The sequence below is a fragment of the Lampetra fluviatilis genome, chromosome 8, assembly GCF_964198595.1.
Source record: "Lampetra fluviatilis chromosome 8, kcLamFluv1.1, whole genome shotgun sequence".
Taxonomy (NCBI): Eukaryota; Metazoa; Chordata; class Hyperoartia; order Petromyzontiformes; family Petromyzontidae; genus Lampetra; species Lampetra fluviatilis.
In genome coordinates, this window is record NC_136282.1 from 11,100,949 (window position 1) to 11,115,940 (window position 14,992).

General features: G+C 48.7%; 1 protein-coding gene across 2 annotated transcripts in view; it reads right to left on the reverse strand.

The window, feature by feature from the left end:
* The window catches only part of LOC144933866 (uncharacterized), a 69,330-nt gene that overhangs the window by 34,748 nt on the left and 19,590 nt on the right, over positions 1–14,992 (reverse strand). The window contains exons 1-2 of one of the 2 annotated variants that reach the window (XM_078859110.1): positions 13,806–14,196; positions 6,561–6,631 (exon numbers count right to left, since the gene is read on the reverse strand). In XM_078859110.1, coding sequence (XP_078715236.1) covers positions 6,561–6,631; positions 13,806–13,869 — 135 coding nt within the window. In that variant the 5' untranslated portion in view covers positions 13,870–14,196. Of the gene's footprint in view, positions 1–6,560; positions 6,632–13,805; positions 14,197–14,992 lie in introns of those variants that run through there. The other variant, XM_078859109.1, reaches the window with a different exon arrangement.

Consider the following 14,992-nt stretch of genomic DNA (forward strand, 5'->3'; position numbering starts at 1 on the left):
TCACCAGTTCGATTTCCTCTCCCCACGTGGCAAGTTGAAACAATGGGAAAGTTTTATTTGTAATCCCTCGGCCTCTGTCCACGCAGCGTGAAAGAGTAGGCCAAATACCCTCCACAGAGGCTTTCTCGAGCTCTGTCTAGTTGGAGGCTCTTCCACCAGAAAGTGTGTGAGCAAACATTTGTTGGGGCAGCACACGTGTTTTTGACCGTCATTGTTTGCGTGTGTTCTACTTTTAATCAACTTCCAAAAATAAGCACAAAATCTAAACAATTTTCATTTGTACACGTTTGGGTGAGAATGAAAATATGTGTCATTAAAAATAGAATCCTTCTTTTAGATAAAAAAGGGTGCAAATCAAAAATGTATCTCAAAGAGAGGAAGAAATGCCATATGTGTGTAGAATACATCAAAGATGCCATTTCCAAACAAGCCAATTTGCTCCACTTTAAGAGTTGTGAACGTCACCGGAGGGACATTTCGCCATTAGAACGGTTTAAGGACAGTCAGTGCTCAATTTGTTTTACTCGCACAACTAACAATTACAATCACGATGTTGAGACTCCAGTGATTGCGTGTCGCAAATCACCGCCGAAAGCATACAACTTACTGGGTTTTTTAATGGAAAAAAAATTGTCAAAAGGATGAAAATATATTAATTCTGGGGCTGTAAATTTCATTTTTGGAAGAAAATTTTTTTTTTACACCAAACTACACACAACGAATGTTTTGCTTATTTTTTGACTTTTTGTTATTCACCAACAATTTTTTTTTGTCCGTCAAGGGATTTGCCATTGCTCCGTTTCGAGTTACGCCAAGCGAACAACGTGGGGCTTACGCCACAATGCCTTGCATTGTAAAGCACGTCATCGCTTGCCCAAGGTATTAATGAACGAATACTGCACACCACAAATACCTGCCAAGCGTTGCCATGGCACCTGTGTGATCCACACTAAGAATGGACCCCTATCACCTGCACTGTGCCTGCTTTGTGTGAGCGGCCACTCGCCAAAAAAAACTCCCCCTCCCGCCCGAGCCACCGCGCTCGCTCCTCACGAGGAGCGAGCACTCGTAATAATAATCATCATGATACTACAGTAATAATAGACAGGTGGAGGTGAAGCCCTGCAGTTCATTGCTTATGGCACTGCTGATAGGACAGCTTCCACTAGGCAGGAAGCCCTTCGAGAGGGAATTAGGCCCGCTCTTCCCACACCTGGTCAGAAGGTTTGGGGAATTTGAGTACACACGTCCGTTGCTTCAACTGGAGCGCCGGGAAATTTAAACCCGGCGAATTCTGGATTTGGAAGTCCAGTGTGCCTAAACCATGACACACCAATGCAGAATTCCAAAATGACAATAATAATCTTCTTGGTTCTTTCGGTAAAGTCACGTAGAAGGGAAATCATAAAATAATAAAAATAAAACATAATAAAATGCAATTCTCACGACGTTTCGGCCACAACGCAAGCAGTCGTCCTCAGGTGAAGAACAGGTCTGTCTTTCCGACAGACCTGTTCTTCTGTCTTTCCGACAGACCTGTTCTTCACCTGAGGACGGCTGCTTGCGTTGTGGCCGAAACGTCGTGAGAATTGTATTTTATTATGTTTTATTTTTATTATTTTATTATTTCGCTTCTACGTGACTTTACCGAAAGAACCAAGAAGATGAATCCCTGCAGTCACGAAAGCTTTACATCGAAACAATAATAATGTAAATGAAACGCATTTGGGCATTCAATCACCAAGGCAAGCTGTGCCCACATCTGGCCTGCTCATAGTGGTTAACGATTACCCACTCTTCATTTTAACCATCTTATAAAGCTGTTTAAGGGGGGGGGGGGGGTTGAAAAAAATGTCTGTGGCGATCAAATTCCAGCGGGTTTTTGGGGTAACTAACCTTTCGGAACGCATTTTACAACTTCATTTCACGCTTTGCAAAAAAAAAAGACAAACTCCCGAGTGCTTTAATTTCTCGGGCTGTGCGAAATCTGCCTTCGCCTAACCGGGCTGCAGCGATGACGGACAAGGTCACCGTGCTTCGTCCAGACCTACGTCGTCTGGGTGGATGGACACGCGCATCTTTCATGTGTCAGGGGTCGCATCGCGAGCACCCCTAAAAATAACGGCGCGAGGGCGAGAGCTCGGACAGCCATCCCGTCAACGCCACGCCACATGCACTTACGGTCCGGTTGTCTCCATCTGTACACGGAGTGTCGGAGTCTGTTGAGTTTATTAAAGGGAAGAACACCGACTCGGGCACACAATGTTTACACTCTAGTCAAATTGGGCCAGTCCTTGTGGACTTGTTTTGAATGGACGTGGAATGTCTTCATTTTTTGCACGGCTGGCGTGAGCCCCGGGTTTATAAATCATCGCTCGCTCCGTTGCTCGAGACTCCAAAAGTCGAAGTCACGCGGTGGAATTTGCATGCCGTAATCGTTGCGCAAGACAACGACGTTGCGTCTGTGGTAGCCTCCGTTCGACACAGGAGCCCGCAAAAGCGCAAATAAAGCTGCATTGAAGAATCGCTTGAAGATGGGACGGTAGTGAGCAACTGCGGTGCAAAACGCCAGCGACCGCGGTCGCAGTGTTTATCGTGGGACGCAGAGCAACGCGTGAGGAATGCACCTTGGCGGGACAGTTCCACCTTTTGACTTTATCATCTTAACAGATAATACGTTTCGATTTAAAGCTTTCGTGACTGCAGGGATTCATCTTCTTGGTTCTTTCGGTAAAGTCACGTAGAAGGGAAGTAATAAAATAATAAAAATAAAACATAATAAAATAATTCTCACGACGTTTCGGCCACAACGCAAGCAGCCGTCCTCAGGTTAAGAACAGGTCTGTCGGGGAGACACCTGAGGACGGCTGCTTGTGTTGTGGCCGAAACGTCGTGAGAATTATTTTATTATGTTTTATTTTTATTATTTTATTACTTCCATTCTACGTGACTTTACCGAAAGAACCAAGAAGAAGATAATACGTTGTGTATGGGCAGAAGAGTGCTGTTCGTGGGAGCCCCCCCTCTCTCTCTCTCTATATATAAAAATACTGCACGAGGTATCCGATGTAGCTATTGGTGAAGAATGAAAAGAATGCAGGAACCAACAAGGATGGTGGCAAGTGAGAGGGGGTGGTGGAAATGAGCCCAGGCCTCTGGCTTGGGAGTGCATTTCAGATGGAGCGGCCGCCGCCGCTGACACAGATAATGAATCACTTGTTGGCATAACTGTACACTTGTCGAGGTATTTTAGGATTACACAATAAACGTCTGCCCCATTGGTGTTGCTGTCTCAATGCTTCACACTTACATTTAGTGAATTAACACGGTAACACCGAAAAAACTATTTGCACGGATGTGCGTTCAGTTTTGACCGTGGAAGGAATGTCGGTTTCGTGATGTAAGTTGTGCGCGTGCGTGTGACCGCGTGCTTCAGGCATGTGACGACTCCCACTCCCCACCCACCACCCTGACCCTTGGAGATTCGATGGATTGTCGCGATACGGGATTTCAATAACATTGAAAATCCGTAATTTTTCGTCCCGTTTTCACCGTCTCGTTTATACAATTTTGTTGGATTTTTATGAGCCTAAATTGAACGATATCACGTTATTTGCATTTTTATTTAACCATATTTTTTCTCACATGTGGGCATCGTGAGCAAAATAACTGATATTAATCACCAAAATCGATGCACTCTGTCACAGTCACGTGCGCGGGCAAGGCGATGGAATGTAATGAAGTCAATCACGAGGTGCACTGCCATCTGTCACACAGGCAGCGATTTCCTGCCAATCTCTAAACGCGGTCCCTCCACGTAACGACGAGCCGGTCGCGACGGCACGCGCAGGTGAGGGTTGGTGCATCGCACAGAATTGTAAATTGGACAAACTCAATGGGATACAACGTGGCTCAAAGGTGACAGTTTAGGTGGATTGAATCCATCCGTGCAGAGCTTCCAAGTGTTGACCCCAAACACATGTGGGTTTGCTCCGGCTATTCTGCTTTCCTTCCAAGTGACGAAAATACCAATTTGTTTAATTTTCCATACGTGCCCCACAGCAAAAACCCTCCTGAAAATGCAGTTAGGCTCTGCCAAGTAAAGGTCATTATTATACAGAATTATTATCCGAGTTTGCTTTGCATTTATCCAACCATAAATTTGCATGCGCAAACGTGGATTTCAACATCGGTTTAAACACAAACTTCGGTCATTTTCGGGCTTCATCGTGTTTTTTATGGATTGACAAAGCGAGAAAAATGAAGTCCACTAAATCCAATAAAATCCGCCGAAATCGAATTCATAATAAATGTGCGCGTCTTGGCATTTGCCGCGTGCGTGTCATTTATCCCCCGTCGAGGCTCTTCATTAAAGGAAATTTGTCCTGTTTATAAAGGAGCGTACCGAATGAAGAACAGGAAGTCCGGATGAGGGCATTAATGTTTCGATGTAAAGTTTTCGTGACTGCAGGGATTCATCTTCTTGGTTCTTTCGGTAAAGTCACGTAGAATGGAAATAATAAAATAATACAAATAAAACATAATAAAATAACTCTCACGACGTTTCGGCCACAACGCAAGCAGCCGTCCTCAGGTGGAGAACAGGTCTGTCGAGACTGTCTTCTCGACTCTCTGTCTTCTCGACAGACCTGTTCTCCACCTGAGGACGGCTGCTTGCGTTGTGGCCGAAACGTCGTGAGAATTATTTTATTATGTTTTATTTGTATTATTTTATTATTTCCATTCTACGTGACTTTACCGAAAGAACCAAGAAGAGGCATTAATGTTGCTGACTGACGATCGTCAATGTGCGTTCTCGCAAGTTGGCCGGCTGCCACGGTTGGTGAAATACAGTGCGGTGGGGCAGTGGAATTGCAATGGTAGCTGGAGCGTAAAATTGTGGCATACGCAGAACTTCCCACACAACTCCTCCCAGCCTCAAGGGATGGGGCCACTCAGTTGTGGGTAGCAATGTTTGTTTTTTTGCACTTTACCAGGACAAGCAAAGATGTCAACTCCCTGCCACTTGTTCACATTCGGTTTCAAGGCCTTTCCCTTCTCTTCCGCTCGTCACTGCCTTGTCCCTTACATAAAAGTTAACACGGCGCATATATAAGTGAAGAGGCGGTGCGGCGGTTAAGCACGCCGCGCCGTGAAACCCAGGTGACCTGGCCGGGGCTGATTGTCAATTGGCGGCAATTGACACCTAGACTGGCTTTGGACCCATCAATTTCACCAACCCAACTGACCAACCGTGGTGATGTATGGTCAAAAAATCCCCCCGACTGAAAGATGTGAGAGGAGGCCTTCATCCAGAAGTGGATTGACGAAAGTGCCGTGAATAATTATATCAACATGCACATTTCTACCGTTGTGCTCCCCATAATGGACACGTCTCATGTTGTGTTCATTGTCTTGTGAGGCTGCAGTTGCATTTGGATGCTATAGACATCCAAATTGCTGTAATAATGGCTATTAATTTATTTACTTTTTTTTATGGGAGACCAATCGGTGTGGTGGCTGCCTTTCAAACACAACACTATAAAGCTACAAAGTCCTCTGGGCTCGGGCAGTTATTTTCTCTTGTCCTTGCCAATTGCATGACTCGTGCGATACGAGCTCGCACGGGCAAAACGTCACGAGCACTGGCAGCCGCTTCAAAAATCCATTACCTCACAAGGCATCAACAACAACAACATCAACAACAACAACATCAACAACAACAAAAACAACATCAACAACAACAACATCAACAACAACAACAAAACTCCCAATGCGTTGACAACTGAGCGGACGAGACGTGTTTGCTTCTGTTTGTGCAATGGACGAGTGAGTAATATTCGACAACCTTCCAGTGGCAACGACACCGGGAGTGACTATTAGATGCTCGCGATTTAATCCCGGCGACGTGGCTTAAACGCTTACGCACGCACATCCCCAAGTAATTCAATTACAGCCCGTGCCTGGCGCGAGCATTGCCATTGGTGATCGCGGCTCCGAAACAAACGCTGGCATTTTTCGTGTGCAAGCACGTTGGCAGCACAGCTCTGGGAGTGCTGTTGGCCACACCACCCGACCGCGTGCCGTGGCGGCCGTGATAAGTTGGCCGGCAATGTCCATGCACTTGCCTTCCTCTCGCAGCTCACTCAGGCCAACGACGGCACCTTTCACATTGATTCTCACACTCTTCTGTAAACGGCGAGAAACCTCGTCGGACGGGAAGAGGCGATTTGTCGCCGGCGAAAAGGGAGCAACTGATGTTCGCCACAAGTTTGACTCCTGAATTTTCGGCCTAAATCAAGGCTGTTTGTGCATTTTTTACATGTAGTGCGGTGATATCACATGCCATGCAAGGCTTGATGGGGAGGACCAATCCATTCGTCTTTGCTGTATAGCAATAACCCTTTGCACGTATAATTACCCTGAAGAGAATCTCTCTGTTTGTCTTTGTGCTCGAGTGCGAGTTGGTGGAATGTGCAGGACTTGTCAACAGCATGTATGGCACGCAAGCAGTCTGTGAAATGTCACTTTCTTCTTGCAAAGGCACCGTCGCTTCCTACCTTGTCGTACTTGGCCACAATAGCGACAGCCTCTCGGGCCAGCTGAGCTGCTGCCTCTCTCTCGTCCCTGGCTGGTGCGGATAAAGGGAGAGACGACGCAGGGAGAAGAGAGAGACAGAGGAGGAGGGAAAAACACGACAATTACAAACATCAACAAGACAGCGACAGCAGCAACAAGCGTTACGGTGGCAGCCACAACCGTGCAAAAGGACGGCAATTGACAGATTCGTGGGGCACGCTCATCATGTGGCCTCAAATGTAACAGGTACAGTGACTTAGATGCAGTCGGGTAGAGATGATCTTAAGCTGATCAGTGACTTCCGGACATTGGCCATGTAGAGCGCCTTGCGACAGTGACGTCTGTTCCACACCCGTGTTCTGCGTTGCAATCCTATTTATAACCGCGGGGTTTACAAAAATAACCCAGATTCAGGGAGCCTCTGCGCTGAGCCACAGGAAAACATCAGCAACGCTGGCTCTCGCCGTCCGAGTATAACCATATACGGCGAACGCGAGGGAGTGCAGTCGTCCGCTCTCTTCCTGAGGCCGGCCATTATGAACGATGTTTATCGAGTCGACTAGCAAACGACCCCCACTGCCCGTACGCGTGACCCTTGACCTACCGGCACAACTGCGGTTTTAGTGCCGCGACGTCTTTCAATGCTGTCCCCCTTTTTTTTCCGTTGCTCACTTTTATTTTCATTGCAAAGCGATCACCGTCGTCATAATCGTCATCATCAGCCACGGACAACCCGCTGCTGGATGAAGGCCTTCCCAAGCCGCCGTCGAATTATTGCACGACGGCGTTTTTTGACCTCTTTATTTGCTTCATGGCAGTACTTTTTATTTGATTGCCTTTCTCGTAATGGTTACCCAGGCCACTCTTGCAAATGAGATTCCTCCTCGTCTTTTTGAGCTGTCACCTGGTTAAACGAAATAAAACTTAACTTAACAATGAACACCGATATTTACAAGCACCTCTGATTAGCACGGTTGGCTACGTACGGTGCGAAGGAAGTTCAATTTACGTGCAAAGTCCTTTCAGTTTATTTTACTTTTTATCTGTAAACGCAGTTGCTGATCACAGGCTCAATGGCCCAGAACGTCGAGCGGGCAGCAACAAACGGCACAATTAAAAGTTATAATCGATGAGAGATTCAAGTGATTCTTGAATCGAGCACGGAAAGATTAAGGTAGAGAAGCGTTTGGACCTGCAGTGTGGTGGTTGGCCACAGTGTGGATGAGATGAAATAGTAAAGCCACTGTGGGCCGCAACAGTGGCGAAATGTTTACTACCTCGCCTGGTATGCAGGAGGGCGTGGGTTCAATCCTGCCCCTGACGCCTGCTGTATATTTGGAGTTTGCATGTTCTCCCCGCGGTTGCGTAGATTTTTCTCCGGGTCCTCAGGTTATTCCCTCCACGTTTAGTGTTTACGAGTATTTGGCTGCTATAAATTTCCAGATGATAAGCCACTTCGTTGAGCTATCATTCGTGTCCAGGTCGCTGCAGAAAAAGAGCTATATAGCTCAGTGGGCCTTATCTGGTAAAATAAAAAGTTCTAGTTTAGTTTTTAGTAACATCCGGTCGACCAAATTGTTCCACCTTCGATGGCAAATAGTATGACTATATTTTATTATTGTTGGTTTCATTAACGTATTAAAAGTGTATTTATTTCGTTATTTTATGGAATAGCCATATGTTGTTTTCATGTCATAAGTGTCCTGAGGCTTGGCGCTTCAGATGATAATTGCATACGCCTCACCTCACGTAACCGAATCTGTTTAAAAAAAATATCGAGCACCATTTTTTTTACTCCACATAATTAATAAATCCCTCTGCAGCACAACTCAGAGAAAGGGGGGAGCTGTACAAATTTGGCAGCGAGGCTCTTAGCAGATGTGCGCATCGGTTAACTCTTGCATGTCCGGCTCCTTACGACGCCGCTTGGCAATCACGGCAGAGTCCGAGAGACATCACTGCTCATCCACAAAGTGGGCACCCCAAAAGCACACCACCGCCGCCACCACCGCCACCATGACCACCGCAGGAAACTCGTGTGCGAGACTCTTGTGCGCACGAGTTGCCTGCAATGGTGGTGGTGTTTTGGATAACAAAGTGATTGGAATAAAAAAAACTAAATATTGAACGCCATTTTTTTTTACCTCACGTAATTAATAAATCCCTCTGCAGGAGGTATAAGAAACTGATTTGTGATTTGTTGTCCAAAGACGGTCGTTGCACCGCGCGCTTTCAGATGCGCTTCTGCGGCCGTCTGGAACGCTCTTCCTTCCGATGTTAGGAAGCCACTTGAGCTATGCACTTTTAAATCTAAACTGAAAACTCATTTTCTTTAGAAGTGCTTTTTGTGTTTAGTTTGTTGTCCTTCCCGCCGCACCTCCGATTATCACGGTTGGCGACGCACGGTGCGAAAGAAGTTCAACCTAGATAGATAGATGGATTGTCCCTTTGGAAAAGTTTAACTGGGAGAAGCCCCGTTTCACATTTGTGAGGATTCGCTGACACCCCGGAAGAAGTTCAGTGAAAGGCTATTTACAGCCCTTTCTCGATTCACCGCAGGATTAAGACCTCCCTCACCAAGCTTTGTCAATCACAGAGGGGGTTGTTAGACCACACTTCACCACACCGGTCAGCTTCGGTTGGTGCATTGGCGGTGGCCTCTCTTAGCTGAAGCCAGGAATAGAACTCAGCTCCGCCAGATTCATAGCGCAACGGCTTCACCGCTGCGCCACCGGTCCATCAGCAAAGCTTACCGTATAAATCCGAAATCAATTACGCCGGAGCTCATCGATATTTACCTGCATATTTATCTCACCCCTCCCCGGCAGTAGCGGTCGGCGAACGCAATGAAACCGAGCTCCGCTGCCATCGCGTTTCTAATTCGGAGAGATAAAGGGTTAAGCCGCCGCCGCTGCACCCCATGCGTTATAGTCATGGCAACAGACGCTCTTTGGCAGATGAGACGTCCAGATTTCCCATGCACCGCAAGGCTCCCTCCTCGAGGTAACGGAAGTGTGCGTACATTCACAGAAGCCTCACACGTTTCCCCAGCCCCCCTTCTGCGCTCCGCCTTCCTTTTCAACGAAGACACACAGTTAAATATCGCCATAGCAACGAAAGATTTATCGGTGTGAACTCTGACGCGCGTTTCATTTGTGCGTTGGATGGAGACCCCCCCCCCTCACTTGATTGTTATCCAGTGGCAACCCCCTCCCAGCCCCCACCCCCCCCCTCCAGCCCCCCCTCCACCCACCCCCACCTCGGCTATTCTCAATTTCTTTCTCGGCTACCTTGACGCGTCACCTGCTTCTTTGAGACCGTTTTGCCATCGGTCAGAGTCTGCGATATAAACACCCGCCGTTGATTTGCTCCGGTAAATTGGGGACAAAAACGAATGTGTCACCGTCTCCGCCATATCTACAGAGACATTCGTTTTCCTGACTAAATGCGTTTCTCCGCCACGGAGAATGCCGCCTGCTGCTGCTGCTGTTGCTCGGTATTCCGGATATATTCTGTTCCGCGAAGTATAAACACGCGTGCGTGCGAATTGAGAACAGATTTGATTTGTCTCGTGACCCCCCCCACCCCGCACTTTGAAGTGCATCGCCATCCTGCGCTCCACAACGCGATCGTCCCGAATGCCGTGCGGCGTTCATCTCTGCAGCCCTCTCCGACGACGACCAGGCCCGTCCTGGACGAGCGACGCGGCTGCGAATTTATTTTCCTTCTAGATTTGAAGCTTTCGTGACTGCAATGATTCATATTCTTAGGTTTTTTCGGTAAAGTCACGTAGGTAAAAAATTAAAATTTATAAAAGTAAAATAATATAAATTTTTATTTTTTACCTACGTAACTTTACCGAAAAAAACCTAAGAATATGAATTTATGTTCCCTCCACTCATCCCCGTACCGGCCCAACGTGAGGACAGCCGACAAGTGGGGGAAGACGGACGCACGCGCATCGCGGGAAATAAAAATTAACCCGTAAAAACAAAGTTTTTCACTATAAATCCTTTATATGCGTGGCATCGGTTTTATTTTATTATTCATTTCTGTTTTTCTTGAGTAAGAGTTTCATTTTTATCACATTGGTATTATAAATTAAATATGAAATTAATTTTTTCCTAAAAAGTGGAACATTTTGGAAACATTTTTTCACGAAAATAAATTGTCATGCACAGCCAGTCTGTGTGCAAAATGTCAGCTCGATTGGATCACGGGAAGTGGGTTAAAAAACGACCGAAAGATTTGCACGGTCGTAAGCGCGCAAGCAAGCAAGTGAACTTAATATAAAGGATTTAAAAAAAGAATCACACCCGGTGCCCCCCCCCCCGCTCCCCACGGCTAGACACTGCGCTTACTGCGCTTGGTGTAAAAGTCCTTGGCGCAGCGAACGAATCGGGGCATCGATCGAACACACCTCGCAACAACAACGACAACAACAACGACGGGCAATTACAAAGGCTCAAGCACATCGAAGGAAAGAAACGGAAAGACGCGACAAGCCACGCGCGCTTGGGATTTCATTGCGTTTCATTGCGCGGGGGATTACACGCTGGCACGTTATCGGATGGGCGCGAGCGATCGTTTTTCCCCGACCGCGACGGTTCTTCCACGTTGCGCCTCGTGCGAGGCGAGCGATAGCGACGCGCCAGTAAAGTAAAGACGTCCCGCCGCCGGGCTTCGACGCGGCATTTGCAAAATGCCGGTGCGGCGTCTCTGCATTGTGACGGTGACTGGCGGTGAGGTATCATTACATGTCCGTGCGCGGGCGTATCAGGTGCAGCTTGTACCGTATCGGCACGACATTGCATCAAAGACGAGTAACCCGTTCAGTCGTGTGGGCAGTGAGGGATCTTATGGGGGGGTTAAGCCAACCCCCCCCCACCCCTTTAATCCCACAGCTCCCTGAGCCCCTTTATTCACCACCTGTGGCCGGCAAGCACTAATTGACGTGACGCGCACGTTGCAGGCTATCTCGTAAGAAGGACATCTTTTAAGAGACTTAGCTGGGACATTTGTTGCAAGACGATCGTGTCATGTGATCTGGCCACGCACTCGAGGCTGGAAGTGTGTGTGTGTGGGGAGGCGCCGAGGTGGCTAGGAGATGTTAACTACCTCGCCTGGTATGGAGGAGGTCGTGGGTTCCATCCCGACCCTGACGCCTTGATATCTCGAGTTTGCATGTCTCTCTCCCCGTGGTCGCGTGGATTTTTCTCCGGGTCCTCTAGTTTTTCCCGTTACATTAAGGAACATGCGTTTGGAATCTTTGGCTACTATAAATTTCCACATTGTAAGAAACCCCATTAAGCTGTTTCATTTGTGGCGAGCTACGCTTCTGAAAAAAAGAGCTATAAAGCTTAAGTGGGCCTTACCTGGTAAAATAAAAAAAATAGTTTATTAGTTTTAGTGTGGGTGGCACGCGGAGCTGCACGTGAAGGGACGTGTCAAGCACAAATAAAGCAGGGCACCCGAGTCAAACCACCACACCCTGAAGCGAGCTGCAGCGGTACAAGCACTGCCGTGCTCACAAGTGGGGAGGGCAGCGCTTTCGTGAGCAGAATTATATCTGTGTCTGCTCTCCGACAGGGAAACCCGCACGCCGCATTGTGAAACGAACCGCTGCTCGAGTCCAACGACACCGAGCTTCTCGGTATGTTAATCACGAGAAGACGGACGGAGTGTGGCTTGGACACCGCGTCGCTGTCAGTCGCCGTTACGTTTCGCAATCACAGCGCGGGACTCTTTAACGTTTGAGGAGCGCAGAGCGGCGAGCGAGAGCTGCCACACACTCCACCGGGTCCTGTCCCATCCCTCGTCACCCGTCGTTCCTTTCCCGAAACTGTAACGTAACGCGGTTTGGGTTTACAACGCGTTTAAATATGAGAAGGAGGTGGAGTGGTGGTGCTGCGGTTAGCTCACTACGAAACCTGAGGTTCGATTACTAGCCACGGCAAACACCAACGGTCCTGGGCTCCCACTCCCATCCAAAAACCTGCACTAACCAGATTGTTGTTAAATGAATAATAGTTATTTTGCTGATGTATTATACACACGTGTATAGTTTATTGTAAAGGTACAGTGGTTTGCGCAGTGAATTATGAATCCGGCTACCTGAATTAAATTCCCGGCCATGGCAAACGTCAGTGGCGAGTATTATTAAAACCAGTTCTGTCTCCCCACTGCCCTTCACCAACCCACATGGTGAAGTATGGTCAAATAAGCCCCATGACCCAACACAGCAATGGATTGAGAGAGCGGTTGTAAATTGTTATTGCATTCTGTATTGAACACTGTTTTGTTTAGTGGCTGCCAATCCTCGCCGGTTCGACCTCTCGAATGTGCACAGGGCATCACCCCGTTAAACGGTCGCACGGGAGCAATGGATTAATGTTAACCATGTCCACCTCAGCAATACGCCCTCGAGGTCACATTTAAGGACACTATACTACACACACTCGGCACAGCTTTAAGAGTATCATACACACACACATATATATATATTTTACGGATGAGTTGCCTCCCAACACGAAGCCTCGTGACAGCCCGGCCAAATGCGTCCGCAGAGCAACAAGGCTCGCGCCACGCTCCCTTTGCCCTTTTCTCCGGCACTCTCTCGACGCGCGCGCGCCAACGTGACCTTCACACACGGCGCGCGTGTGCACGGTGCCGCGTATTAGGAAGCCGCTGGAGCGATTGAAGACTCATTGCTTGAGGACTGCTTTTTGCGTTTAGTTTTGCCGTCCTTCCCCCCCCCTGGCACCTCCAATTAGCACGGTTGGCTACGTACGGCGCAAAAGAAGTTAAACATCCATCCGTACGTCCGTACGCAAACAAACGAGAGTGCGCGCGTGTGCACGCGCTTGCACCGCACAGCCGGGTCGCTGACATCGCGGCATAACGGAGCTGCCAAACTTAACCTCAAAATCAATTCTGCAGGCGCTACAAAAACACAGGCACTCAAAACACCGCCGTCGAAACCGCTCGCGAAGGCGATGGACGCTGCTGCAAAGCATGCCCGTAGCTCAACGTGCCTCGTTACAGCAACTTTCAAATGAAAAGCCCTTTGACAGTTGACCGAATGTTTAAGGTCGATTACAAGAAAAGAAACAAAACGGCGAATGATCAATTCACACGGCGGTCTCCGCGGTGCTTTGTCGTTACCGCCGTAAGGGAGACGCGCAGAGCCCACGCTGCGCGAAAGATTCAACGAATGCCGAGCTTACCGCTAAACTCCGTTTCCTTCTTGGACGGAGAAACCAAGTCGCGCACAATCTGAAGGACTTGCATGGCTTCCTGCCCGCCGTCGGTTTCATTCAGGTGCCGGCCTCGCACACAACGGTGGCCATCGCCCCCGGTGGGTTCGTGCGCGTGAGCCCACTTGCCCGCTCGTGCTCTCGCCCGCCCGCTTGCACGTACGAGTGCACGCACGCACTCCCGTGAGGACGCGCTCAGGACAGCGCTTACTGCCGAGCGGCGACGCGAGTCCCCCCCCCGCCCTGTAGAGCGCCGCGTCTCCAGCAAGCGGAGCGTGTTGAACGTGCAGCGCGGGGAAAGTAACCCCTTCGTCTTCGCCCAGCGCTCGCCCGAGCACGCGCCCACACACCGAGGTCCCGATGCCACCGCTCTCTACGCCGTAAGTGTCATCATCGGAGGCTTAGCTGGAGCTGCTGCTGCTGCTGCTGCCTGGGGCTGAGCTCTAGAAAATATCTCTCTGATCCCCTGGAGGGGAAGGGGGGGGGGGGAGAAGGGGGGGGGCAGTCCCCAGAAAATATTCCACGAGAAATCAAGGCACGGTCGTAGGCAGTGAATTGACACGTGTGCAGGAGGACAACGAGATTGTGTTCCATTTGGAGGGCTAACGGGTTACCCACCAATGTGAACGAATCCCGTTTAAGACAAGGTAACGTACGCAGCGGCGGTGAGAAACAGAGCAGGTTGATAAAAAAACACACACACACTGCCGGCACGTGTTGAATATTTAATCGTTCACAATGAGATGCTCTTCATTTGTATTTCAGGCCAAACTGTTGTGGACGGACGTGTGAGGCGAGCTGCGTGTGGGTTAACTCACTTCTACCTCGCGCCTCCTCTGGGAGTCGGGACGGCTGATTTCAAGGCTTGGAGGCTCATTACAAAGGCAACCCTCGCCCCTCATTAACACGACGTGACCTGACGAGTCAGGTTGCACTCGGCATAACAGGATTTTTGGTGATAGGCGGGCAAGGTGAGCGAGCGCATTGTAGCGGCAAACTCGGCACTAACCTGACTGCAGTGTCACCACGTGTAAAAAACCACGTGCTTACACACATATACGCGTAAAATTACTATTTTAATAACCCGCCACACGCTTTCTCACCCTGCACTCTCCGTTCGTGTGTGCCAAACCACGTAGATTTCAGTCCACCTGGTG